At 52.4% G+C, this 27,918-nt stretch overlaps 1 protein-coding gene across 4 annotated transcripts; it reads left to right on the top strand.

Moving 5' to 3' along the window:
• On the top strand, positions 1 to 27,219 carry ZAP70 (zeta chain of T cell receptor associated protein kinase 70). 4 transcript variants are annotated; one of them, XM_024743892.1, is made up of 14 exons: positions 11 to 136; positions 364 to 467; positions 9,506 to 9,956; positions 10,679 to 10,839; positions 20,329 to 20,467; positions 20,567 to 20,648; positions 20,727 to 20,773; positions 21,011 to 21,062; positions 22,077 to 22,269; positions 22,780 to 22,986; positions 24,790 to 24,982; positions 25,074 to 25,214; positions 25,316 to 25,428; positions 26,740 to 27,219. In XM_024743892.1, the coding sequence occupies exons 3-14, from the start codon at positions 9,555 to 9,557 to the stop codon at positions 26,846 to 26,848; spliced, it is 1,839 nt and encodes a 612-aa protein (XP_024599660.1). In that variant the 5' UTR covers positions 11 to 136; positions 364 to 467; positions 9,506 to 9,554; the 3' UTR covers positions 26,849 to 27,219. The 4 variants fall into 4 exon arrangements, with proteins under 4 accessions (XP_024599662.1, XP_024599660.1, XP_024599661.1 ...); XM_024743893.1 differs by having other exon boundaries at positions 14 to 136; positions 379 to 467; XM_024743894.1 differs by lacking the exon at positions 364 to 467 and having other exon boundaries at positions 1 to 136.
• The last annotated feature ends 699 nt before the right edge of the window (positions 27,220 to 27,918 follow it).

Raw genomic sequence — 27,918 nt, forward strand, 5'->3', positions numbered from 1 at the left:
CAAACACAGCCCCCTTTCCTGTCTTCGCATCAAGGAAACAGGCTGAGTTTCAGAGAAAGGCGCTTCCAAGAGCACATCAGGCCTTCCGGGCCAGTCCCTGCCTAGCTTGGCTGCCGTGCTCCACTGGGGTGTCCAGGTGAGTGGCTGGCCTCCGGCCTTCTGCCTCTTTCTTGCCAGCACGGCCACCGCAGGGGCTTCCGGGGCAGCCAGCAGAGGGTGACTCAGATTCCCCACCCCCTCCACCCGGAGTGAGAAACCCTGGTGGGGTATGACCTCCTTACCCCTTGCCAGCGTGTATGAGTGGGTGGTTAGCCGGTGGTGGCTTCAGGCTGGGGGCTCGGGCTGCAGATAAGCCCAAGTTAGTTTCTCGGACCCCAGTTCTTCACCTAGAACAAGCTGTCTGTCGGCTTTGGGAGCAGAGACCTTGCAGGTGGCCTGTGCCTCCACACCCGTCAGCACGTCCCCAGGTAAGTCATCCCAGATGGGGCAGCACCCAGCTGCCATCTCCAGGGGTGGCCTGGGTCTGGTGAAGGAGGACAGAGTCAGGAGGACACTGTGGTACCAGAAGGGCTGTAGGACCGAGGTGGGTGACACCCAGCTGGGAAAGGAAGCAGACACGACCTGTGGCCACCCTGAGGGAAGGAGGTCTCACTCCAGCGGGCCCGCCGAGTGGTAGTGGATGCCTATATCCAGGGGCCACAGAGGTGCCTGCTCAGTCCCTAGCCTCCTGCAGGGCCCCATCAGTGCAGCAACCTTGACTTCAGGAAGCAGAGAAAACTCCAGAGAAAGCAAACGTGTGCTCTGTCCGCCAGGGCCGTGAATATGAGGGTGGCTCAACAGGGCTGTGAACTTGAACATCAAAATGCCGGATGATTCCCATGAGGGGACCCAGGACAGGCTCCAGCCATTTGTAGGGGAGCTCAGGTTAAAGGGGAAACAGAGATGTGAAGAAGGAAACAGCTCGAATCCTGCTCAACCGCTGTGTGTCCTTGGCAAGTTTCTTGGCCTCTCTGAACCTCACTTTGCCCATTTGTTAAATGCAGATGCAAATGTTGGCAACTAGTAGGTGCTTGGCTCCTGACTGTTGGGTGAGAGGTTGGGAAAGGTGTCCCAAGCAGGAAAGGGTCTTGGCAGGAAGGAACAGGGGTTCAAGTGGTGAACGGCTCAAGATGAGCTTTGTCACTCTTGTCTTAGCCACGGCAGCAAGCTCACAGTAGGTGCTTAATAAAGCTTTGCTGAGAGATTAGGGTTGGGGACTCCTGTGCTGGAAGGTCCTTGGGTGTCACCTGCGAGGGCTCTTCCCCTGCTAGTGCAGAGCTGCTTTTTCCTGTTGTCGCCTGTCCTCCAGCCTTGCCACACAGCCCTGGCAGGGACGCTGGGCAGGCAGGCGGCCCGGCTGGATGGTGTTTCGTGTACACCCTGGAGCCAGGAGGCCGATTTGAGGCCTGGCTCTGCCACCTACTGTGTGTGCCGTGTGACCTTGGGCAATTTCCTCCTTCTCTGTGTCTTCAGGTGCCAAGTCCACAAATCCTCTACACACAGCATTCTCTCGAGGATTAGGCGAGTGAATTTCTCTAGAGTGCCTGGCACACAATAGTGCTGTATAAGCATATTGCTAAAGTCCTAATTCTGATCACTAGCTCTGGGCGGCCTCATAGCTCCTGGAGACTCTCCTGGGGGCTGCAGCAACCAGACCTCTCCATGCTGGCTGCTCCCCGCCGCACCCCAAGGCATAGCGTTAAGGAAGTGCTTCTTAACTGGAGCCAGTTTTGCCTCCCCCGTGCCTGCTGGGGACATTCAGTGCCATCTGGAGACATTTTTGCTTGTGACACAGGGGGTGTTACTGGTCTCTAGTAAGACAGAGGCCAGGGATGCTGCTAAACACCCTACAATGCACGGACAGCACCATGCGGTCCCCACTGTCAGGCTCTGTCCTCCTGCCTCATCCCACCTTTTCTGTCCCCTAAGTCTTTTCCCATCTCCTTTTACACAGAGCCTGGCACCCAGAGAGGGATAGCTCCTTGCAGAGGTTACACAACCCTTAGAACGCCAGCAGCAGAGGTTGAAATTGCTGGGGAGTGGTGGCAGTGGGGACTGATCTCGTGGCATTATTCAGTCAGTTGGTCAACAGATAGAGTCTGTTTGAGGCCTGGGGACCTGCTTCCAGCCCCCAACAGGCCAGCACTCTTTGCCCTGACAGTTGAAGGCAGCTCAAAGTGCAGCGACACCTGGGCCAGGCAGGCATGGGAGCCCCTGGGGACCCAGGTCAGAGCCGTGGATTGCATTCTCCTAATGGCCACGCACTAGAGTGGCTAGTGCTGGCTGCTGGTCAGAGAGACCTGAGTTCAAATCCTGACTGCCACTCACAGGCTACATGATTCTGAACATGACATTAACCTCTCTGAGCCTCAGTTTCTTCAGCTGAGGAATGGGGATAACAGTTCCCGTTTGATGGAATTGCGGTGAGGATTAGATTAAATGGATAAGGCTCAGAAGAGGTGTCGTAAAGTCTTCAGTACAGAGGCTATTGTTATTGTTGCCCGCTTGACAAGTATTTGTCGGGAGGAAGCAGGGGCTATCATGAAAACAAGACAGGCATAGGCTCTGCCTTGGGGAGCTCGTGCTGGTCAGAGACGGTGGAGCAAACAGACTGATCATACGTGGCCACCAGGGCTGTGATGCGGGAGGACGGGGCCCTGGGAGAACAGAGGAGGTGCCTGACTCAGCTGGGGAGGGAGGGGGGAAATCATGGAACACTTCTGGGTGGAAGGGACAGCTGAGGGTGGCCTGGAGAAGGGTGTGGGCACTGTTCCAGGCAGAGGGAACAGCCTGTGTGAAATCTCCTCCGATTGGTCCTCTCCTCTCCCACCACTGGTTAGGGGAGGAAGCCGCTAGGTCCTCCGTTCACTATTCTCTCCTAGGGAGGCCCCCACAGCCCCTCATCCCTCATCAGGCTGCCAAATTCCAAGGACCTGCAGAGGGGTCTCCACCCACCACAGCGGGCTGCATACCTTCCCAGGTACCCCAGTATCAGTAGCCTCTGCCCACCACGAACATTTATGGGGCACCTACGATGTGCCTGGCTGGTATAGGCAGGGGAAGGAGACCATGTCCACTCTCACCGTGCTTACATTCTAGCAGGGGACAAAGATCCTGTGGCAACAAGTTGACAGTACATCATATTTTCAGTGGTGAAGAGCAGTAACGCTGGGTCAGGGATAGAGAGAGAAGGGGAGGCGATTTTAGAGAGGGAGGTCAGGGAAGACCTCTTGGAGGAGGAGGTGACATTTACACAGAGACCCGAATGAAGTGAGGGGTGTTGGGGGAAGTGTGTTCAGGCAAAGGGAACAGCCAGTGCAAAGGCCCTGAGGTTGGACCAGGCCTGATTTGTTCCAGTGCTCTGAACAAGTAACATAAGGAGGCCCGTGTGGCTGGTGGGGAGTAACTGCAGGCCAGGAGGTGATGGGGCAGATTGGGCAAGGCCGCCGTAAGAACCTGGGCTTTAACCTTGAGTGACGTGGGAGTCCTGGAGGGCTGTGAGCAGAAAAGGACGGGCCAGGACAAGGGCGGGCCAGGCCCCATGCTCAGTGCTTGGTGAGCCTTCTCTCACGGAATCCCCGCAGCCCCGCAGCGCTGGGCACCTTCACTGGCGCTGTGTTCCAGGTGGGTCTGGCGAGCATGACTCCCTGCCCAGGACCACACTTCTACTACCCAGTAGATCCATGATTCCATGATCAGATCTGATGCCCTGGTGTCAGGGGAAAGATAAGGAGCCTGTTGCCATCCAGGGCACTGTGCTAACTGCTGTCTCTGTGACTTGGAACGTAACCAAGATGGCATTTTGCATTTTGTTAGCTGACAAATGTCTGTGCTGCCTCTGTTGGTGGCCTGCGGACTGGGGAGCAGGAAGGGTGGCTTTAGGGGGGACTTGGGGTCTTGAGAGGAGGCATGGGCAGTGAGGGGCTGCACCCCCATTCCTTGGGTGGGGACACTTGATGTCTGGCTGTGGGTGGCACCTGGGGCCTCCAGACCTGCCAAGTCCAGTGGGATCATTGCCTCAGTCTTCCCTCTGGTGTCTCATGGTAGACATTTAACTGGGGCTTTGGATACTGAGTCTGTTCTGTGGAACAGCAGCACTTCCAGGCCCTGCTACTTCGGTGTGAGGATTAAACAAAGCTAAAAAGCGTCGTCCTTTCCTGGCAGGTCTTCTCAGAGCCTTTAATATGCAAATATGCTTTCCACAGCTTTTGTAAACATAGTTGATCTCTTGACCGTATTTCCTTCAAAGTATGTTTGGGGCATCCTGTGTGTCTGGAACAGGTATAATTTAACCCTGCCTGTCCCCAAAAAGGATGCTTGAAGGGTGGGATTTCAGGCAGATCCCTCTAGCCAAGGATCAAACTTTCCTCCCCTTTCCCCAGGACCTGGGCTATGAGAACGAGGCTGGGGTCCCGTGGTCTCTCTGTGGAGCTGCAAACAATGGGAAGGCCAAATGAGCATCTCTGAACTCACAAGGACCTTGCAAGCTCAAGGGGAGGATGGAGGGGGTCAGCCCAGGCAGGAGTGGGGTGGGGAAGTCTCATGGTGGGCATGTCTCTGAGGAAAGCCGTGCAGCCTGCAGGGCCATGGCTCAGGACAGAAACATCTGATCCTCCAGGAGGCTGCAGACCGGCCAGGCTCTGAAAGCTGCTGTTATTACTGTTGTCGTTGTTATTGGCAAAGGGACAGGGAAGTGGGGATAAAGCTGAGAATGCACGGGGAAGGCTTCTGCCTCTGGGACACCTTGGACTCAGGTCCGAGATGGCCAATCATGGCTTCTGGCCCTGGACTGGGTCTCAAGAGGCAGCCTCTCCCCACTCCCGCTTCTGCACTAATCCGCCTCCGGCTACCCAGGCTGCACCTGTGGCCACCACAGGGTGGAGCTTCTCAAACTGTGTTGTTGACAGTTTCCTGCCACAGCTTCCTGCCCCAGAGACCAGCTTCACTACCCCCACCCCTCCCCATGGTCCCTGGACGAACCCTCTCTTCGCTGCCTTGCCTTAGGTCCTGATACCCTGTGGGGAGCAGGGCTGTGAGTCTGCCAGGCAGGGCTGGCTGGCCTGGGGGAGTGGAGAGAAGTGGGGAGGGTATATCCGGTGGACCACACTGCACGGAGGTGCATTTGAAGGAATGTTCATAGTGCAGCCTGGCTGGAGCAGAGGGAGGGCCGAGGAATTTAGTCTGATTCAATGATGTAGGCAGGAGGGAGCCACAGTAGGTTCTTGAGCAACGGAGGCCTTGGGGAAGAATCGCCTAAAAGCAACTTGCAGATCCCGGAGCTTCAGCTCATGCGGGAAACAGACTGTGGGGTTCAGCCGACCACAGTCACCGTGTGAGTTCGATCTGGATCTCAGGTTTTATTAAGAGACACAGCAGGTGGAGATCAAAGGAGGTGATGGCGGCACAAACCGACCTCAGGGGAGAGATCTGGATGAGACAAGTGGGAGTGGCAGCGTGGGTAGCCACAGACGGGATGGCCCAAGTAGGGGACGGGGGTTGGAGAAGGAGAGAGAGAGCAGGAACCGTCAGAGAGGAAGGCGGCAAGCCAGGGGGTTGGCGAAGGACCCAAGAGTGTCTGTGTGGGGGTCACAGTGTCCATCACGCAGGGGACCCAGCCTGGAAGAGGGCACGAAGTTCTTGTCTGGTGCCCATCAGGTGCTGATATCTTGCTCCCTGCAGCTGGAGAGCAGCCTGGTGGAGGTGAGGGGAGCAGACTGTGAGGCCGGATGAGACAGAGGGAATCAAGGAAGTGAGGCAGGAGTGTAGACAGCTCTCTCTTTCCTATTTCAGTTAATATTTGTAGTGCCTGGTGTGTCTATACCTTCCAGCTCCCTTTCTCCCCTTTTAATTAAAAAAAAAATTAAGGTATCATTTACATACAGTAAAATTCACCCCTTTTAGTGAAAAATTCTGTGAGATTTGACACATGCATACAGCTGAGAAACTGCGATCTCAGTCAAGGTACAGGCTATTGCCCTGAATTCCCTCATACCCCTTTGCAGTCCATCCACATCCCATCACCCCTGCTCCCCACTGGGCCTGCTGCCTCTGGCAGCCACTGCGTGGCCCTGCAGTTTTTTGTTTCGTTTTGTTTTTATTCCTTTTATGTTATTTATTTATTTATGTATACAGCAGGTTCTTATTAGTTATCTATTGTATACATATTAGTGTATACATGTCAATCCCAATCTCCCAGTTCATCCCACCAGCACTGCCCCCTCCCCCGCTTTCCCCCCTTGGTGTCCATACGTTTGTTCTCTACATCTGTGTCTCAATTTTTGCCCTGCAAACTGGTTCATCTGTACCATTTTTCTAGATTCCACATATATGTGTTAATATACGGTATTTGCTTTTCTCTTTCTGACTTACTTCACTCCGTATGACAGTCTCTAGGTCCGTCCACATCTCTACAAATGACCCAATTTTTTTCCTTTTTATGGCTGAGTAATATTCCATTGTATATATGTACCACATCTTCTTTATCCATTCGTCTGTCGATGGGCATTTAGGTTGCTTCCATGACCTGGCTATTGTAAATAGTGCTGCAATGAACATTGGGGTGCATGTGTCTTTTTGAATTGTGGTTTTCTCTGGGTATACGCCCAGGAGTGGGATTGCTGGGTCATATGGTAGTTCTGTTTTTCATTTTTTAAAGGAACCTCCATACTGTTCTCCATAGTGGCTGTATCAATTTACATTCCCACCAACAGTGCAAGAGGGTTCCCTTTTCTCCACACCCTGTTCTACAGTTTTGAATGGAATCATATGGTTTGTAGCCTTCTGAGTCTGGCCCCTTTCACTTAACCTGACGCCTTTGAGATTCATTCATGTGTGTATCAGCATTTCCTTCCATTTCAGGCTGAGTAGTACCCCACTGCAGGGATATACCACACTTTATCTATTCATCTGTTGGGAAACATTTGAGTTGTTCCTACATTTTGGCAGTCGTGAATAGAGCTGCTATAAACATTCCTGTGCAGGTGTTTGTGTGAACGTAAGTTTCCATTTCTCTAGGATGAATACCTAGGAGCCCTTCTGACTCTTTTAAAACACTCTTCTGGGATGGTGACCTGCATCTCCAGGTCCCCGATTAATCACCTGCCTGTAACTATCGGGACATCCAAGACCCCCACAGCCCTGGCTCTCCCAACCCCAGCGTTAGACGCTATCTGGTTAGAACGCAGATTCCGGCCCCTCCTCCAGCTGCGCCGATTCAGACCTCACCCGATTCCCGCTCTAGTATCTTCCTCTTGGCTCCAGTGCCCATCCTTGCATGTTCCTGAACGCCCAGGGAAAGGCAGCCTTTCTCAATCCACAAAAGCTTGCTTTGCACCCCCTGCTTACAATTGCTTAAGTAAGAAGGGTACCCAAGGAGCCTTCCTTGAATGCAAAACTATGCCTGGGTGGCCTTAAGTGGGCCCATCTCAGTAGAGAAACGACCAGAAACTGTTAAGGGGAAATAATTTTTTTCAACATTATCTAAAAACTTACAAATACACAGAAAACAGGAACAATTAGTTGTACAAATTATCCACCCCCTCGATTCTACAATGGACATTTTGCTATATTTGCTTTATCACATACGGTTAATCCTCATTAGTATTGGATTCCATATCTGCCAGTTCGCCTACTTGCTAAAATTTCTTTGTAACCACCAAAACCAATGCTCGCTGCGCTTTCACGGTCATTGGAGGGCGTGTGCAGAGTGGTGTGAAATTTGAGTCAACCGATGTGCTGGTTCTTTGAGGTTGAGCAAGGGGATGCTTTGCCTTCTCGATTCAGCTCATACTGTAAATAAGTCTCTTTCTCACAGTCTATTTAGTGCCACATTTTTGTGCTTTACGTCGGTGATTTCACTGTTTAAATGGCCCCCAAGGACAGTGCTGAGGTGCTGTCTAGTGTTCCTAAGTGCAAGAAGGCTGGGCTGTGCCTCACAGAAAAAGTATGTGTTGGGTAAGCTTACAGTTACGGGGCTGCTGGTCAAGAGCTCAATGTTAATGAATCAACAATATAATTATGTAAGTTGTCTTTAAACAGAAGTACATAAAACAAGGTTATGTACTGATCGGTTGATGAAAATATTGTGACCAGAGGCTTCAAGGAACCTGACACTGGATTTCTTCTAGAAGCAATGGCTCAGTACTTCCTAATCCAATACTTTATAGAAATACTGCGAACAGCAAGACTCACCTTTATCAATCTGCTTATCCGTCCATCCATCAACATTATTTTTTGATGCCTTTCAAAGTAAATTACAGTCATCACTACCCATCACACCTAGATATTTCTGCACGCAGATCACTGACCAGGGTTCAATATTTTATGGTTCCTTTTTTACTGAGGGGCCCAAATACAATAAAATGAACAACTCAAGTTGGTACATTTTCTGAATTTTTTTTTCGTTTTCACATTAATTTAATTTTATGTTCTCTCTGAATTTTGAGCAATTCAGACACCTGTGTAACACAATGCTTCTAGGGTGATGGACATCACCATCACCCTAGAAAGTTGAAGGTGGATAATTTCAGGTTAGATATCTTCCTCACCAGGTATCTATTTATCTATATGTCCTTACTTCCTCCTCCCCATATAGGGTCATACTTTCCAAACCTCATTTTGTTTAATGACTGTATCGCAGTTCACATTGGAGTTAAATCCTAATGTATTTAACCAATCCCCTATTAACGGGTATTCAGATTAGCTTATGCTTTCTAGACACTCGTTCATGAAGGCAGAGGGGGCAGGGCTAAGGGGAATTTCTAAGGTTGCTGGGAAAGGGTCAGAGGAAAGAGTCGGGAAGGCTAATGGAGTCAAGGTCCTTTGATGAGCAAAGTTGTTCCAGCTTCCGGGCCCTGGCACTTGCTGTTCCTTCTGCCTGATGTGCTCCCCTCCATGCTTTTTGAGAAGTGAGCTCCTCCTTTTCCTCCGGATCTCAGCTCAAATGCTACCTCCCCAAAGAATGTGACCATCCCAGCTACAGTGGCTTCTTCCCTCTTGATCTCACTCTATTTATTTCCTTTAGAACACTGACCTCAATCTGTAATTATTTTTGTCTCTCCTTGTTTATTGCATCCCCTCTCCCTCAGACTGTTATCTTCAGGAGGGCAGGGATCATGTCTCTTATTCACCCATATCTCCATCCTGAAACACAGTAAGAATTCAACACGTGTTTGGGAGGTGGATGAAGGTTCCAGGTGCTGTTGTGTCGTGGCCAGTGGGGCGCTCCGTACTAGGTCTGAAAAGTCAAAGGCTGGTTTGGGACTCCCCAGTCTGAGTCCCGTAGGCTGGGCCCCCTTTCCAAGTCGACTCCGGCACAAATCAGGCTCTGCATGATCGGCACGCTCAGGTGTGCCGCACGGATGCCCTTTAATGCGGGCTCTCTCCTACTATCTCTGGGTACAATGGACGGGTTCAGGAAGGGAAACCGAGGCCCTGACGTGCCCCCAATCCCGCTCTGAACTCACAGAGTCTGAAGAGGCGCAGGGGCCCGTACCCTGCTCAGGGCAGCGGCGGCGATGCCGGACCCCGCGGCGCACCTGCCCTTCTTCTACGGCAGCATCTCGCGCGCCGAGGCCGAGGAGCACCTGAAGCTGGCGGGCATGGCCGACGGGCTCTTCCTGCTGCGCCACTGCCTGCGCTCTCTGGGCGGCTATGTGCTCTCGCTCGTGCACGACGTGCGCTTCCACCACTTCCCCATCGAGCGCCAGCTCAACGGCACCTACGCTATTGCGGGCGGAAAAGCGCACTGCGGCCCCGCTGAGCTCTGCGAGTTCTATTCGCGCGACCCAGACGGGCTGCCCTGCAACCTGCGCAAGCCGTGCAACCGGCCGTCGGGGCTCGAGCCGCAGCCCGGGGTCTTCGACAGCCTACGAGATGCTATGGTGCGCGACTACGTGCGCCAGACTTGGAAACTGGAGGTGAGAGCGCGGGGCCGAAGGGGCGGGTCTTGGGAGGGCGTGGCCGGAGGGGCGGGCCTTGGGAAGGCGGGGCCGGGAAGGGCGGGCCCTTGGGGCCGAGGGAGCAATGGAACTGGGGGAGAGTGGTGGTCTTCGCTAGCCTGTATTATGCTGTGCTGCTACCGTTTTAGATGCTGGAGGGTTGGGGCCTGACTGGGGGCGGGCCTGGGAGGAGGCCTCGGAGGCAGGGGCCTGACAAGCCATGGTGCTTGTCAGAGGCAGATGGCAAAGTGGAGGTCGGGGTAGGTGGAGGTCACGCTGAGTCCGGAGGAGGCGAGGCTTGGGCTGGGAGAGGGGCCTGAGAGGATGGTGGGGGCGGTGCTCTGGGGTAGGTTGGCCGGCAGGGGCGGTGGGTTGTGGTCTTCGACAACATGCAGTGCACCATGGGGCGCGATTACCAGTGTCAGATCTTCAAGCTGGAGGGGAGCTTGGGGCCGGCTAGAAGGCGGGGCCTGGGCCGTGGCCCTGGATGGGCAGGGCCTGGATGGCTTGGGGCGGGACCATAGAGATGAGGGGGCTTGGCTTTCATTAACAGCCTAAATGACTCACCCCCTAGGTGCGCCTGGGTGGGTGGGCTGTCTCATGTGAAAGAGACAATTGGGAGGGTCCAGGAGATGGAAGAGGTGTCCTGTGGCCGCCTACTTGGAGACACAAGTCTTCTCCACCCTCCCGTTCTTCCCTAGGGCGAGGCCCTGGAGCAGGCCATCATCAGCCAGGCCCCTCAGGTGGAGAAGCTCATTGCCACGACGGCTCACGAGCGGATGCCCTGGTACCACAAAAGCCTGACGCGCGAGGAGGCGGAGCGCAAACTCTACTCAGGCTCACAGACGGACGGCAAGTTCCTGTATGTGGGGCTTAGAGCCTGGGGCTGTGGGGTGGTGAGGCTGGGGCAGACCTCAGTGTGCAGGTGGGCGGGGAGGGGTGTGCCTGCGCTCACAAGTGTGAGTGGGTAGTGCTTTTCTGAATGTGCGCAGGGACGTGATATGCGAGAGGGGCAGCAGTGGTGAGGACTTCAGAGTTGGGCGGCTTGGGTTGGAATCCAGCGTCTGCTACTTACCATCTGGGAACGCTGGGCAGCAATCGGAGCTGCCTACTTGGATTTCCTCTCCTGCATTCACCAAATATTTGTTGAACAGTTACCACATGCACTGTTTCGGGCATTGAGGACGTGGCAGTGCACAGGACAGACACAAATCCCCGTCCTTGTGGAGCAGGTAGACAAAGAAGGATGAATCGCTAAAACATAGAGTATGTCAGATGGTGGCAAGTGCTATATATGGAGCTGGGGAGGGGGGCTCCAAGTTGAGCTTAGGTGGCCAGAAAAGGCCTCTCCAATCGGGTGGCTTCTGCGTAAAGAACCGAAGGAGGTGAGAAGTGGGCTGTGAGTGCTCTGGGAGAAGGTGTTCCTGGCAAGAACACAGACCAGGAGGAGGTTCTTGGCATGTTCCAGAATCAGCAAGGAGGCCAGTGTGCTTGGAGCTTAGTAAGTGAGGACTGGAGTGGGAGGGGGAGAAGGCAGGGAGGTGACTTTGGCTTTGACCCTGAGTGAGGTAGGAGCGCTGGGAGAGCGTTGAAGCAACTTCCTCTAACCGCACAGTGGATGATGGTAGTACCTACCCAAGGGTCTCTTATGGGATCGCAGGAATTAATATGTGTAAAGCAATAGTATAGTATCTGGCATATACTAAAAATGCACTAAGGGTTATTTCAAGTGGGTGAATGTGCGTATCTCTGCCTGAGCATGAGCCACAGCTGAACCACGTGGCTGTTCGTGAGTTTGTTATTATGAAAGAGTCTGTCTAAAGCCCCCTGCTGGGGCTGCTGCTTTCTGGTCTGGACATGGGTTCGTTGTATAGCAGATGTTATCCAGATGTCAGCCGAGGCCACTCAGGCCTTGAGATATGGAGAAACTTGGTGCCTGTCTCTTTCCTGTGACCTCAGGAAGTCTAGCATCCTCCCCTTGAGATGTTAATTCTCAAGGGTCTCTGTTCTCTTGGTTGCTTCTTGGCCTGACATCCTGCCTGGCTGAATCCTTGCTCTCACCCACCTCCCTGCTGGGCTGTTCCCTCTCCTGGGGCCATCCCACTTGGAGGAACTGACCCCTTTCCCTTGATTTCCCCCACCCATGTGAGGTTTGAGCATGTGTACCAGATTACCTGCAGGTCTCCCACAAGATGCAGGTCCCTCTACAAGACTCTACTGTCAGCTGATAAAATAATTTTTTTTCACCCTGCCTAACAGATTTAGGCTGTAAATTTAGGCTGTAATTGCATGTTACAGATAATACTCAGCTGCAAGGACGGCTTGTGAACAAGTTAAGATAGGTCTGTTTTCTCTAAGAGGGAAACTCAACTTTGTATTTGTATCAGTTAGCTTTTGCTGTGTAACAAGCTGTCCCAAGACTTACTGACTCAAAACAACAGTTTATTACTTCTCATGATTCTGTGAGTCAGCTGAGTAGTCCTTCTGCTTTAGGTCAGCTGGGCTGGGACTGAATAGGTTGGGATGACCATGGCTCTGGCTATTGGCTCAGTGTCACCTGGGCGATAGGGATGAGTAGGCTGCAGTGCTGTCATCATCGAGCAGGCTAGCCTGGACTTGTTCACATGGTGGTGGTTGCAGGGTTCCCAAGAACAGTCAGAGAAGGCAAGTTACAATACACAAGCACTTTTCAAGCCTCTGCTTGTGTAATGTAACTGATGTCCTCTTGGCCAAAGCAAGCCACTTGGCTCAGACCAGAGTCACTGTGGGGAAGGGACTACCCAAGGGAGAATAATTAAGGCAGCCAGTTTTGCAAACAGTCTATCAGAGGATTAGAACAAGGAGGCCATAATGAGGGTGATGGGCGTCTCAAATGTGGGCATTTGGGGCATCTTTCCTTTTGGACTATGAACTGGAAGGCAGAGCCTGCATCTGGTCCTTCTAGAGGGCTCCACCTTCTAGTACCTAGTGATGGCCGGTACTTGTCCAGATGCTTGTCACCTGCTTCATCAGGATGCTACACGCTGCCCCCCCTCAAGCGTGATGCTCACTAAGACCTTCTCGGCCATTGGTCACACATCTCCCCACGTTCACATCTCACTTGCTCTTGCACAAGTTACCCCAGGTACCTGAGTGTCCAGGGGCTCTCTCCAAGCCGGACACAACGAAGGGGGGTTCTCCACCTTTCCTGTTGGTGCAGCCAATTCTTTCTCCTTGTAGCTGCTTTCTCCTTTGTAACATGTAATTTCATTTTTCTTTCTTTTTACAATCTAGGTTCCCTTCTCTGGTTTCATCTCATGTCCCCAGTTCAGCCTTTCATCACCTCACAGTCTTTGCCTCTCTTTTGTCTCGGTTTTTCTTTCTTTTTCTTTCCTCCCCACCCCTCCCTTCCCCATCTCTCCTTCCTACCTCACACAAACACACGTACTCATAGAGATAATGATTCCACCATTCCAATGGTTTAAAACTTTCTCCCAGATTCCCTAAGGCCCCTGACAATATCAAAAGATTCTGGGGGGAAGGGGTGGAAGAAGTGAGTAGAGGGTGGAACAGGGGGGGATTCTGAGCCCCATCCCAACTCAGCTTCTTTTTAAAAAATTAATTAATTTTTGGCTGTGCTGGGTCTTCATTGCTGCGTGCGGGCTTTCTCTAGTTGTGGTGAGCAGGGGCTACTCTTCCTTGTGGTGCACGGGCTTCTCATTGTGGTGGCTTCTCTGGTTGTGGAGCATGGGCTCTAGGTGCGTGGGCTTCAGTAGTTGTGGCACGCAGGCTCCAGTAGTTGTGGCTTGGGGGCTCTATAGCGCAGGCTCAGGAGTTGTGGAGCACGGGCTTAGTTGCTCTGCGGCATGTGGGATCTTCCTGGACCAGGGCTCGAACCTGTGTCCCCTGCGTTGGCAAGAGGATTCTTAATCACTGCGCCACCAGGGAAGTCCCCCCAGCTCAGCTTTGACGTGTTTCATATCTTAAGTTTCTATGGAAGATGTTGCTTGACAAACAATTCCACTGCCCAAAGGAAAAGTTTGCAAACTTTCTCCATTAACACAGCAGAGTTTATAACAGGCTTGGAGTTAACCAGTCTGTTGGGATAAGAGGAATCTCTGGAGAACCAGGGCCAGCGGCTGTAGGTGCTTTGGATATCGAGGTGGCTTGAAGTCTCAGAGGTGGGTAGGACCAGCATTGGCCACAGCAGGCTGAGACTGAGGGAGCTAGGATCTGGGTACAGTATAGAGACTGGGGCTGATGCTGGGGTTCAGAAGCAGTTGGAGCAGTGACATTATGAGGGACAGTGGCTCATGCAGGGAAGTGTCAAGAGACCAGAAGCCACCACCATGAACCAGACTCCTGGAAAATTAGGCAGGGCATGCTTCTGACAGAAGCACTATAGATTTTTCTTGTGGTTCCTGTTGTCAATAACTGCTTTCTCTGTATGTGGGTAGCTAGGGGCTGAAGGTCAAAGCTGTAGGCGCAGAACCTCTCATGAGGCAGGGGTGAAGGAACATCCCTGATGCATCACGATGCTTGGGACAAGCCCAGGACTGGTCTGGTTCTGTGGCAAGGGTGTGGGTGTGATAGAAAGACACACCACTGTGGCCTGGAATGCTTACCAGTGACCACCGTTCAGAGCTGCTGATGAATGGTTGGAATTATACCTAATGCTGTTTGCTGTCAAAGCTCGCTTCCTTTCTGCATAATTGCAGCATCTGTGGGACTGGTTGATTCAACTTGAAAAGACACTTGAACCCTGGAAAGGGCCTTCAAGAACATATTGTTAATTGTTTCCTAATGGATCACTGACCCCTTTGGGAATTTTAGTGAAGCTGAACCCTTCTCACAATCCCCAAAACATATTTACCCCAAAGATTATGCCTACAGTTATATGAGATCATGGTTGATCCTGAACCTCATCTTTGGAGCCCTGAAGTCTGGGTTAGTTCTGTTTTTTCATTTTACATGTGAGGAAACTGAGGCACACGGAGAAGAAGCAACTTGCTGTGGCTGGGCTGGGTGTCAGTCCCATGTAGCAATTAATTGGAGGGTCAGAAATGGATTGGCATCCTGGCTCTACCCCTAATCAACTGTGCAGTTTAAGCAAGAGGTGTAGTGTTCTTGAGCCTCAGCTTCCTCCTCTGCAAAATGTGGATAATAATAGGACAAGGTAGGTATCTTGTGGAGGATGCTGCGAAGATTAAATGACAAATGTGTGAAGAATTTAGAACGAGCATCTTAATAAATGGTAGCTCTTATTTTTTTCACTGTTGTCAGGTTCTATATATTATTTTTAAAGTGGAGGGAATTCCCTGGCAGTCCAGTGGTTAGGACTGCATGCTTCCATTGCAGGGGTCACAGGTTTAATCCCTGGTTGGGGAATTAAGATCCCACAAGTCTCATGGCATAGCCAAAAAAAAAAAAAAAAGTGGAGATACAAGTTGATTTCTTAGCCTGTACCTCTAGTTTAAGTTCAGGCTTGAACTACAAGGATGAAGAACTGCCACCACCTGGTGGTTTTTTTGGTAAATAAAGTAGAATTTGTGACACTGAAATATATATGGTGACCACACCAGTATAGTAGTCTTTGCCTACGTGGGATTGGTGGCTGCTCTTTTGTGAACTCACATGTCTCTTTCCAAAGACAGTGTATCAGTTAGCCTTTGCTGTGTAACAAACCACCCTAAACTGTTGTAGCTTAAAATAACATTCATTTATTCAGCCTTGATTCAATGGGTTGGCTATTTGGGCTTAGTTCAGCTGGGTGGTTATTCAGCTGGTTTCTTTTGAGCTCAGTTGTGTGGCCGCAGTCAGCTGAAGGATTGACTGGGCCTTGATGGTCTGGGATGGCCTCACTCACATGTCTGGCAGATGGCAGCCTGGGATGCCTTGATTCTCCTTCATATGGCTTCTCCAGCAGGCTAGTGTGGACTCACTTCCATGGTCGTTGCAGGGCTGCCAGGAGAAGCGAGAAAGGGCAGGCAAACCCCAGTGTCAACCACTTTTCCAGCCTCTCCTTGTGTCCTGTTTGCTAATGTCTTATTGACCAAAGCAAGTCACATGTTCAATCCCTGATTCAGGAGATACAGAACTAGGTTCCACTTATTGATGGGAAGGAAGGTCTAATATTGTGCTGTTTTTTTTCAATATTCCACACACGTTTGCTGATGAGTGGCTGAGCATTGAGTTTTTTTATTTTTTTGAATTTTATTTTATTTATTTTTTATACAGCACGTTCTTATTAGTTATCTATTTTATACATATTAGTGTATACATGTCAATCCCAATCTCCCAGTTCATCCCACCCCCTCCCCCACTTCCCCCCTTGGTGTCCATACATTTGTTCTCTACATCTGTGTCTCTATTTCTGCCTTGCAAACCGGTTCATCTGTACCATTTTTCTAGGTTCCACATATATGTGTTAATATACGATATTTGTTCTTCTCTTTCTGACTTACTTCACTCTGTATGACAGTCTCTGGGTCCATCCACGTCTCTATAAATGACCCAAGTTCATTCTTTTTTATGGCTGAGTAATATTCGACTGTATATATGTACCACATCTTCTTTATGCATTTGTTTGTCAATGGGCATTTAGGTTGCTTCCATGACCTGGCTATTGTAAATAGTGCTGCAATGAACATTGGGGTGCGTGTGTCTTTTTGAATTATGGCTTTCTCTGGGTATATGCCCAGTAGTGGGATTGCTGGGTCATATGGTAATTCTATTTTTAGTTTTTTAAGGACCCTCCATACTGTTCTCCATAGTGGCTGTATCAGTTTACATTCCCACCAACAGTGCAAGAGGGTTCCCTTTTCTCCACACCCTCTCCAGCATTTGTTGTTTGTAGATTTTCTGATGATGTCCATTCTAACTGGTGTGAGGTGTTACCTCATTGTAGTTTGATTTGCATTTCTCTAATAATTAGTGACGTTGAGCAGCTTTTCATGTGCTTTTTGGCCATCTGTATATCTTCTTTGGAGAAGTGTCTATTTAGGTCTTCTGACCATTTTTTGATTGGGTTGTTTGTTTTTTAATATTGAGCTGCATGAGCTGTTTATATATTTTGGAGATTAATCCTTTGCTATTGATTCGTTTGCAAATATTTTCTCCCATTCTGAGGGTTGTCTTTTCATCTTGTTTGTAGTTTCCTTTGACTTGAAAAAGCTTTTAAGCTTCATTAGGTCCCATTTGTTTATTTTTGTTTTTATTTCTATTACTCTAGGAGGTGGATCAAAAAAAATCTTGCTGTGATTTATGTCAAAGAGCGTTCTTCCTGTTTTCCTCTAAGAGCTTTATAGTGTCCAGTCTTACATTTAGGTCTCCAATCCATTTTGAGTTTATTTTTGTGTATGGTGTTAGGGAGTGTTCTAATTTCATTCTTTTCCATGTAGCTGTCCGGTTTTCCCAGCACCACTTATTGAAGAGACTGTCTTTTTGCCATTGTATATCCTTGCCTCCTTTGTCATAGACTAGTTGACCATAGGTGCGTGGGTTTATCTCTGGGCTTTCTATCCTGTTCCATTGATCTATATTTCCAGTTTTGTGCCAGTATCATATTGTCTTGATTACTGTAGCTTTGTAATATAGTCAGAAGTCAGGGAGTCTGATTCCTCCAGCTCCATTTTTTTCCCCTCAAGGCTGCTTTGGCTATTCAGGGTCTTTTGTGTCTCCATACAAATTTTAATATTTTTTATTCTAGTTCTGTAAAAAATGCCACTGGAAATTTGATAGGGATTGCATTGAATCTGTAGATTGCTTTGGGTAGTATAGTCATTTTCACAATATTGATTCTTCCAATCCAAGAACATGGTATATCTCTCCATCTGTTTGTGTCATGTTTGATTTCTTTCATCAGTGTCTTATAGTTTTCTGAGTACAGGTCTTTAACCTCCTTAGGGAGGTTTATTCCTAGGTATTTACCTTGCTGCTTTCAATAATTTTTCTTTGTCTTTAATTTTTGTCAGTTTGATTGCTATCTGTCTCAGCATGTTTCTCCTTGGGTTTATCCTGCCTGGGACTCTCTGCGCTTCCTGGACTTAGGTGGCTATTTCGTTTCCCATGTTAGGGAAGTTTTCGACTATAATCTCTTCAAATATTTTCTCGGGTCCTTTCTCTCTCTCTTCTCCTTGTGGGACCCCTATAATGCAAATGTTGTTGCATTTAATGTTGTCCCAGAGGTCTCTTAGGCTATCTTTCTTTTCATTCTTTTTTCTTTATTCTGTTTTGTGGCAGTGAATTCCACCATTCTGTCTTCCAGGTCACTTATCCATTCTTCTGTCTCAGTTATTCTGCTATTGATTCCGTCTAGTGTATTTTTCATTTCAGTTATTGTATTGTTCATCTCTGTTTGTTTGTTCTTTAATTCTTCTAGATCTTTGTTAAACATTTCTTGCATCTTCGCGATCTTTGCCTCCATTCTTTTTTTGAGGTTCTGGATCATCTTCACTATCATTATTCTGAATTCTTTTTCTGGAAGGTTGCCTGTCTTCTCCACTTCATTTAGTTGTTTTTTGGGGTTTTATCTTGTTCCTTCATCTGGTACATAGTCCTCTGCCTTTTCATCTTGTCTGTCTTTCTGTGAATGTGGTTTTCATTCCACAGGCCGCAGAATTGTAGTTCTTCTTGCTTCTGCTCTCTGCCCTCTGGGCATTGAGTTTTTGTTGTCAGTTCAAAACTTAAGGTTTTGACCTTATGAAGTATTTTCACTTCTCAAAAGAAGAGAACTAGTAGTTAGAGACAATCACCTCCAGACCAGCCCACCAGTCTAGTTATGGAAGCTCCTTCCTTTCTGTGGGACATTTGCATTTCTTAGTTTGTTGTGGGATTCTCTTCCTTGCCTTTGGTGCTCCCCCATTGCTCCCCACCCTGTTTCCTATCTCTCCACATGTCCAGGTAGGCTGCCCTGGTCACTATGTCAGCCTTCACTGCATTGTTCTTTGGGGAACTTGCTGTCCGGCAATGAATGGGATATTCACAGCCACCCCTCCATCCCTCACTCATGTTTTGCCATGGAGATTTAAGGGACATTTCTCTGTCTCTTTGGCCTAAGGAAGGGTTGCAAGGTGGGCTCGTGTCTGTCTTGTTCACCACTGTACTCCTGCCTTTAGAATAATGCCTGGCATGTGGTCAACACTTAGTAAATATTTGTCCAGTGAATTAATATCCATGGGCAGGGCCCAAGCCCTGAGAGTTTACACTCTGATGGTGCCCACCTGTGGGTCATCCCATGGCTATTTCCTGCTGTGCGCTCCCAGCCAGCTCTTGTGTAACTTAGTTCAATCCCCTAGATTATTGGTCTGTTGTCTACAGTGTCCACAGAGCCTGAGACCACCTCCAGAAATAGCTGCCCCTCCCTCGTCCATTAGAAATCTACACTTAACCCTGGAATAGAAACTTGTGCTGGGAACTCAAGACAAAACTATTTTGTGGGAGATGCTGACTAGTTTTACAATAGGATGGGAGGGTGCAGGTGGCCCTAAATTGGTCTCTGTGTGTGTGTGTGTGTGTGTGTGTGTGTGCGTGTGTGTGTGTGGTTGGACAGGTTCTTACTGCATGAAGGCACCATCTTTTAGGGGCTTAATTCTGATCGATAGACATGGAAGATTTATTTGTTTTGGCAAATTTCCAGAAGAGGACAATCAAGGGTTTCATTCTGTTAAAGGTCATCTGTTATGATAACTGGTGGGTCTCCTGTGATGGCAAGGTGACTTGTCCTGATGTGTACGAAGGTGCCCTGTGATCTAGCCATGGACTTGCACTTGCCTTTATCATTCTATGTATAGAACAGCTTTGTCTCCCCAAGAGAATGGTCTTAAGTCTGTGTGTCCCCCGTGAGTGGCTCTGTGTCCACCATAGATGAAAAAATATCCCTCCAGGAATCACCAAGTGCCTCCCCGCCCCACACCTGTGGCCAAGTGTCCAACCATGGGTGGTCTGGTATTCAGCCATGGAGGACCAGGTGCCGCCCAGCGTATGGCTAAGTGTTCCCCCCGAATGGCCAAGTGTGCAGCTGTGGGTGTCTGAGTATCAGGCCCTGCAGGGCTGAATGTCCACCATGGGTGGCCCAGTATTCCCCTGTGGATGGCCACATACCTGCCCTTGGATGACTGTGAACATGGCCATTCACCTCTCTGCTCACCCCAGCACCCCCTCCGCCAGCCCCACGCACGGCCTGTTACCAGTAGGTCTGGAGGTTGAGTGGGGCCTGACCTCAGCTCCCGCAGCCCCTGCCACTTCTCCATGAGGCTCTGGGGTGCAGAGCCCATAGGGCGTGTGTGTGGGAACTGGGGCCTAAGTAGGAGGGCACCACGGGGGAGGGGGCCCATGTGGTTGTAGGGGTGACACCCCCTCCATCCCCCGCCAGGCTGAGACCCCGGAAGGAGCAGGGCACCTATGCACTGTCTCTGATCTATGGGAAGACTGTGTACCACTACCTCATCAGCCAGGACAAGGCGGGCAAATACTGCATTCCCGAGGGGACCAAGTTTGACACGCTCTGGCAGGTAGGCCACCCACACACCCTGTTGTGGGGAGAGGCTGTGGCGGGGTGCTCAGGCTCCTGGGGAGGAGGGGAGCCCCGGCCCTGACGCTCCTTCCTGCAGCTGGTGGAGTACCTGAAGCTGAAGGCTGACGGGCTCATCTACTGCCTAAAGGAGGCCTGTCCCAACAACAGCGCCAGCTCAGGTGAGCGGGGCAGCGGGGCACAGGGGTGAGCGGGAGACCCCGGCCCCCACCCCCTCACTGTCCCTTCTGCTCCCCCAGAGGCCGCTGCTCCCACACTCCCCGCCCACCCATCCACATTCACCCAGGTGAGTCAGCAGCCCCGTAGACTTGGGGCCTTGGGGATGGAGCTGGGTGGGCAATGGGTCCTGTTCCCAGGGTGGGGCTCCGGGCAGGAGATGGGGGGAGAGTGGGGCTGCCATGGAACAGAAGAGGGTACCCCCAGCACCATCTCTGGGAGTCCTCAGACGATGTGGGTCTCATGAGAGGGGCTGAATGCCCCCAGCTCTGGCCCTGCTGACCCTTGCTGACCCCATGACCTTTAGCCTCAGAGACGGATCGACACGCTCAACTCAGATGGATACACCCCTGAACCAGGTGAGTCGGCAGAGATGGAGGCGTGTAGGGGTTCGTGTCAGACCAAGAGCAGGGTCCTGGCTGGGCCCTGGGGTGTGTCAGGGGAGGGACATGTGCCAGCCCTGACCTGGGGCGGTGGGCCTGGTTGCCCTGTGCATGCACTGTGCCTGCAGGTGTCCACGTGGGCACATGCATCATGCCCGCCTGTGAGCATGTACCCGGGGGGCATGCTGACATGCAGGGGAGTAGACCTGGCCGTGCCTGGGCCAGCCCGGGTACAGACACACATCTGTTTAGCACCTACTATCTGCCAGTCGTGCCCCAAGCTCACTGAGTGTATGAGCTTTGCTGAATCCTCCAGACAAGCCACATGAGGCGGTCATGGTAATTATTCTCATTTTACAGAAGAGAAAGGAGGGCCGGGAACTGTCATGTCCCGCAGCTAGGCGGTGGTGGAGACAGGCTCCAGAGCCCAGGTCCCTAAAAGGCACTGTGGCAGATGCTCGTGTGTCTCGTGTGTGGATGTAAGCCTGTGCACGTGTGTGCAGAGAACATACACGGCTGCCTGTGCACAGAGAGGCTCAGCTGCAGCCCTTGTACACATGGCTGCGTGGTGCCTACGCAGACCTGGGCAGGCGTGACACGGGTGCTCACGTGTCAGCGCACGCACACCCATAGGTGTGCACGCTTCAGCTGGCACTATATTGGTTACTTGTGCAGACACGCCTTTGGACCCCCATCACACACCGAGACATGGGTGAGAGTGTACGTGGGTGTCGTGCGTGAGGACGCGTGTGTGTGCACACTCGAGTCCTCTTGGACGTGGCTTCCCAGCTCACCCACAGATGGGACCAGGAGTGCACACAAATGCACACACGCACATGAACACACACGTGTGCCCGTGCATGCTCTGGACGGTGCACCCTGTGCCTTGCGGCGCATGTGCCTGGTGGGCACCGAGGCTGCCCTGCCTGCTCAGTCCCCATCCCTCTCCCTGCTCCTGACTTGGGAGCACACGCCTGTGTGTGTGCCCAGCATGCCTAGCGTCCTCAGAGAAGCCGCGACCAATGCCCATGGACACCAGCGTGTACGAGAGCCCTTACAGCGACCCCGAGGAGCTCAAAAACAAGAAGCTCTTCCTGAAGCGCGAGAACCTCCTCATGGCTGACATAGAACTTGGCTGCGGCAACTTTGGCTCCGTTCGCCAGGGCGTCTACCGCATGCGCAAGTAGGCTGCCCAGCCTTGGCTGGGGAACCGCTGTGGGAGGGGCAGAGGGGGCGCTGCCTCCCAAGGCCGTGGGGGTTGGAGCCAGGATGTGACTTCAGGTTGCCTGGGAAACAGACGCTGGGACAGGAAATTGCCTGCTAGGCGGGGTTACCTGGGGGAGCCCAGGGCAGCACCCGAGAGGGAGTGGGAGGGGCAGGTCTGGGGCAGAGCTGCAGATGCAACAGAGTCCCCCTCGTCCACTCCACCGGCTGGTCATTCGATATAGGCTGGTCACTTGGTACAGGCTGCCCCTGGGGAGGGTGACACTTTGAGCCGGTTCTTTTCAGCAAGGGGCAGTTCCTGGGAGGGGCTTGGCTGTGAGCTGTGAGCTGTGAGCTGCAGGGAGGACTGGGCGGCAAACCACAGCATCTACTACACAAGTCCAGGGAGAGGAGAGGCAGGTCGGGTTGGGATGAGGGGCCAGGTCAAGCCCGGGCCAGCTCACACGTGTCCCTCTGTGCGTCACGGCAGGAAGCAGATCGACGTGGCCATCAAGGTGTTGAAACAGAACACAGAGAAGGCGGACAAGGATGAGATGATGCGGGAGGCGCAGATCATGCACCAGCTGGACAACCCCTACATCGTGCGGCTCATCGGCGTCTGCCAGGCCGAGGCCCTCATGCTGGTGATGGAGATGGCGGGCGGCGGGCCACTGCACAAGTTCCTGCTTGGGAAGAAGTGAGCCTCTGGGCCGGCCAGGTGTTTGGGGCTGGGGGCGTGGGCGGGAATGATCCTGTCCACCCACGGGTGTGTTCCACACTCATTTCCCCACGTTTATAGACACACTTACAGCTGCTGCCCACACTCACGCCCATGACAGATCTGACCCCAGGTTTGACTTTCGGCTTTGCCACTAACTGGTGTGACCCCAGGTGGGTTTCTTAATTCATCTGTGCCTCAGTCTCCTCATTTGTACCACGGGGATGCACAGTATTTACGTCCAGGGGCTCTTGTGAGGGTCAAATGAGTTGATGTCTATCCATAGAAAGTGCTCAGAACGGTGCCTGGCGTTGCTTATAGGAGCTTTGTAAGTATCAGCTCTGTCACAACTGCCACCTCTGTTCTGTCGGCCAGTTCATGACGCACGGGAAGTTGCCGACGGTTGATGGTCTTCAACCTGAAGCAGGGTTGGGAAACTGCAGCCAGGCTTGTCTTGTACAGCCTGCTTTCGCATTTTTAAAGGTCTATGGAAAAAACAAAGAGGACTATGTGGCAGAGACCATATGTGTCCAGCAAAGGCTGAAGTATTTACTCTCAGGCCCTGTAGAGAAAAAATTGGCCCATCTCTAACCCAAAGAAATTGGTTTCGTTTGTGTTCCCTCGTGCCTCAAACTCTTACCCTCACGACACAAGGCACATGACCTTGAACCTGAGCTCTTGCTGGAGTGCGTGCCTTCACGGGTCCCAGTTCATGTACTCAGTTATCCCATGGGTGTTCATTGGGCAATTTCTCTGTGACAGGGACCATTACCAGCACTTGGGATTATCAGCGAACAAAGAGACAAAGTTCTCTGCCCTGTATTTTAGTTGGGAAAGAGAGGCTTTAAATAATCATTATAGTACCGTAAAGTATAGAGTATGTTGGAAGGTAAGTACTATGGAAAGGGGGGTTGGGAGTGTCAGGGTAGGAGGTGAGAAGTGAGAAGGTGAGGCAGCCAAGTGCAGCTCTGGGGGAAGAGTGGTCCAGACAGAGGGCACAGCCGGTGCAAAGGTCCTGAGGTGCCTGGTGTGGTAGAGGAACTGTGAGTAGGGCCCCGAGGCTGAAGCAGAGTGAGTGCAGGGGGGTGGGGAGCTGACGTGGGCAGGGAGGTGATGGGGCAGATGGTGCAGGGCCTCGTGGGCCGTGGGGAGGACTTGGACATTTACCCTGAGTGAGGTAGGAGCCCTGGACGCCGTGAGCCAAGGAGGGGCAGGACCTGACTCCAGTGTGGGAAGGACAGACCGTGCCGGGTGAGGGCAGAGGTGGCTGTTCTGGTCCAGGCTGGCCATGATGATGGCTGGGTCAGGGTGGCAGAAGCAGACGTGGAGAGGAGTAGGGGGATTCTGGAGGGATTTTGAAGTCAGGGCTGCCAGGGTTTGCTGATGGGTTGGATATTGGGTGTGAGGAAAAGGAGCTGAGGGCAAGGCCAGTGCTTCTGAGTAAATGAAAAGATGGAGAGAGAGGAGTGTGTGTGTGCGTGCATGCATGTGTTTGTACAATCAGGAACTTGGCTTTGTCTTTATTATCTTTGAGCTGCCCGTGAGACCCCTGAGGGCACACAGAGGACGCAGGTAAATGAGTGAAGTCTGGGAATCCCAGTATGTGGATGGAATTTAAGGCCTCGAGCCTGGATGAGGGTAGAGGTTTGTGCCTGCTGTGCTCACGCCGTGTCCCCCCGGCCCATGCCTGGCACACAGCAGGTGCCCAGTACGCACCTGTTGAACGGAGGCTCAGCTGGGTCAGAGAAGTGGGCTTTGCCCCTGCCTTCCCCTGCACCCCAGGGAGGAGGTCCCCGTCGGCAACGTGGCGGAGCTGCTGCACCAGGTGTCCATGGGCATGAAGTACCTGGAGGAGAAGAACTTTGTGCACCGTGACCTGGCGGCCCGCAACGTCCTTCTGGTCAACCGGCACTACGCCAAGATCAGCGACTTTGGTCTCTCCAAGGCACTGGGTGCTGATGACAGCTACTACACCGTGAGCCCCCGGCCCTGGGGTGCCCAGGTGGAGGAGGCGGTGGTGTGGAGGGTCCCCGAGCCCTGTCCCGGCAGCATCTCCCACCCTCCAGGCTCGCTCGGCGGGGAAGTGGCCGCTCAAGTGGTACGCGCCTGAGTGCATCAACTTCCGCAAGTTCTCCAGCCGCAGCGACGTCTGGGGCTACGGGGTCACCATGTGGGAAGCCTTCTCCTATGGCCAGAAGCCCTACAAGGCAGGTGTGGGGCAGAGGCGGGCGGACAGCTGGGTGGGGAGAGGGGCCGGGGGGGAGGGGCCCTGGTTACTCACATGCGTACTTGGCTCTGGCTTGAGCAGAAGATGAAGGGCCCCGAGGTCATGGCCTTCATCGAGCAGGGCAAGCGGATGGAGTGCCCCCCAGAGTGTCCACCCGAAATGTACAAGCTCATGAGCGACTGCTGGACCTACAAGTGAGTGCCAGCGGGCAGGAGGGTACCTGGTTGGGTACCTGGCTGAACTGACACCCAGGCCTGGGGCAGGAGGTCGTGGTGACCAATAGTCCGACTAACTCATCCCACCCAGAGACTCACCCAATTCATGGCCTTTCCAACCTCGGTACCTTTATTCCCCCTGCATGTATGCTCAGCTCTCCAACAGACTGACCCTACAATGCTCCACTGGCCCAGCACCCCAGCACCCTACCTGCGGACACCCACTGCTCCAGCATCTAAAACCTCAGTCTCCCACCAGCCAATGCTCAAATGATCCTGCAACACTCAGACAAGTCAGTACTGTTACCCAAACTATGATACTAATACTCAGGGCATGGGATGATACTCCATTATATAATTCCTGTTTCCCATCAGCCAACATTCACCACCTAATTACCCATTCAGGCCAACACCAAAGCACCCAGATACTCAGTGCCCTCCCACCTCTGTCTGCTCGAAGCCCGGTGCTTGAACACGCCAACTCCTAACACCATCAATACTTCCCCTTCCCATCACACAACAGGCAACATGCACCCAAACAAGCTATTACCCTACACTAATCCTGCAATGCACGGGCATTCCAATATTTGATACCTTTCCTGCCCCAGCATCCATTATTCCACCAGCCAACACCTTCCACACTGATACCCAAACACCCAAGCACTCCACTAAATACACACCCTACTTATGATAAATGAATAAGAAATGATCAGCCCATCCCTTCTCCCCCAAGTATTAACTCAGCCTCTATCAAGAAACAATACACCAACACCCCAGTACCCAAAGAGGCTAGCATCTAACACCCCAACGCAATACATGGATATTCCACACGCATACCATTAATACCCTGACTCTCCACTAGCTGAACCCATCCTCCATACGCCAATGTTCCTCTCCTTTGCGGGCAGCATACTTGCATCCGTGTGAGCCCATACCCAGCACCCAAATACCCTGGCCAAATACACATGCTCAGTACATCAACATTCAACATCCCAGCTCCCCGTGGTCAACAGTTGTCACCCCTACACTCAGGGAGCTCCCTTCCCTAAGTCTTCGCCAGTCAACACTCAGTATATGGTTCCCCTGCATCCTGGATGTCAGCTCTTCAACTAGGCGATACGGCAACCCCGGAACTGCGGTCCTCTCACACCCAGGAGACGCCTCCATTACCCGATACCCGCCCCCCACCCCAGGCCCACTGCTTCCTGAGCCCCGTGCATGTCCACCCACCAGCTGAAGTTGGGTTCTGGGGGTGTGGTCAGCAGTCTGGATCTCCCCGACCCCTCACAGGTGGGAGGACCGTCCGGACTTCCTGACCGTGGAGCAGCGCATGCGCACCTACTACTACAGCTTGGCAAGCAAGGCCGCGGACCCTGCGGCCGAGGCTGCGTGTGTCTGAGCTCCTGCCTGCCGGCCCCTACGCCCCAGCTTTTCCTCCTGTGTCCTCAGCTCCCTCCCAGGACCTCCAGTCTGGCTGAGCCCAGCTCAGTTTCTCTCCCCTGCACCAGCTGGGCTGTGAGAAGGGGGACAGCTCAGGCCTCCGGCCCACACTGGTCTAGTATTCCCTGCCTGGTCACCTGGCCCCTCTGGCTGGGGTAGGAGGCTGAGACCCAGGCAAGGTGGTCCTGGGCTGGAATCTACTGGGAGGCCCTGAGCTGAGGGGGCGTTGCTTACAGCAAGGACCCTCCTTCCTCTGGGCCCAGAAGGGCGGACTCCCGGGGTTCTCAGGTGGCAAGACCCCAATCATTGGAATAAACGCAGCTTCTCTCTTGTCTGAGATCCCTCATCTTTCTGGGGTGAGGGCGGGGGGACCAGGAAAGGGGCTGGGTCATCGGAAGGGGTCCATGAGAAGTGCCTGATGGTGCAACGTACGGGCATTCCAATATTTGATACAGCTTTTCTCGTGTGGGCCTGGGGGCTGGCTTTCATGCCCTTGTGCCCCCGGGGACATCTTTACCAGCGTGAGGGGCTGCAGCAGGTGAGCGTGGGGACTTAGGGGCCGCGTGCCTGCTGGCCACTCAGCTCCCCGAGCCTCACGGACGGCGTGAGACAGGTGCTGCCCGTGTTCGCGGCGTGTTATCATCACCTGGAGAGAGTTTAACACACGCTGATCCCGCCCCAGCCCGTGCATTTTAACGTCTCTTCAGATGATTCTATCATTCAGCCCCTTCTCAGCTGCCTCCCATTCCTCCCTGGGCCCGGACAGTCACAGCTGGGGATCCTTATCACCTGATGCCCTGAGGGCCGGCTCAGTCCCGCTCAGGAGAAGACCCGGCTCCAAGTGCTTCTTCAGTGTCCCCACATGGACTGGGGTGTTGGAGCACAGAACCCGACAGGTCGGGTGAAGTGGAGCCAGGCCCCTGCATTTCTTTTCCGGACTTGCTCGGCAGCAGTTGGCCCCCATGCCCTGCAATACCTCCTCCTCTTGGCCTGGCCCCAAAGAGCCACGGGCTCCAGGGCAGCCATGCA

The sequence above is a fragment of the Neophocaena asiaeorientalis genome, unplaced genomic scaffold (genome assembly GCF_003031525.2).
Source record: "Neophocaena asiaeorientalis asiaeorientalis breed wild unplaced genomic scaffold, Neophocaena_asiaeorientalis_V1.1 scaffold114, whole genome shotgun sequence".
NCBI lineage: Eukaryota > Metazoa > Chordata > Mammalia > Artiodactyla > Phocoenidae > Neophocaena > Neophocaena asiaeorientalis.

Excerpts from the sequence above, each read along its gene's own strand:
- ZAP70 (XM_024743894.1), top strand. The coding sequence starts at position 9,555 with ATGCCGGACCCCGCGGCGCACCTGCCCTTCTTCTACGGCAGCATCTCG. Across the intron at positions 20,774-21,010 it reads ACCCATCCACATTCACCCAG|CCTCAGAGACGGATCGACAC; the intron begins GTGAGTCAGCAG and ends CATGACCTTTAG. Across the intron at positions 22,270-22,779 it reads GGCGTCTACCGCATGCGCAA|GAAGCAGATCGACGTGGCCA; the intron begins GTAGGCTGCCCA and ends GCGTCACGGCAG.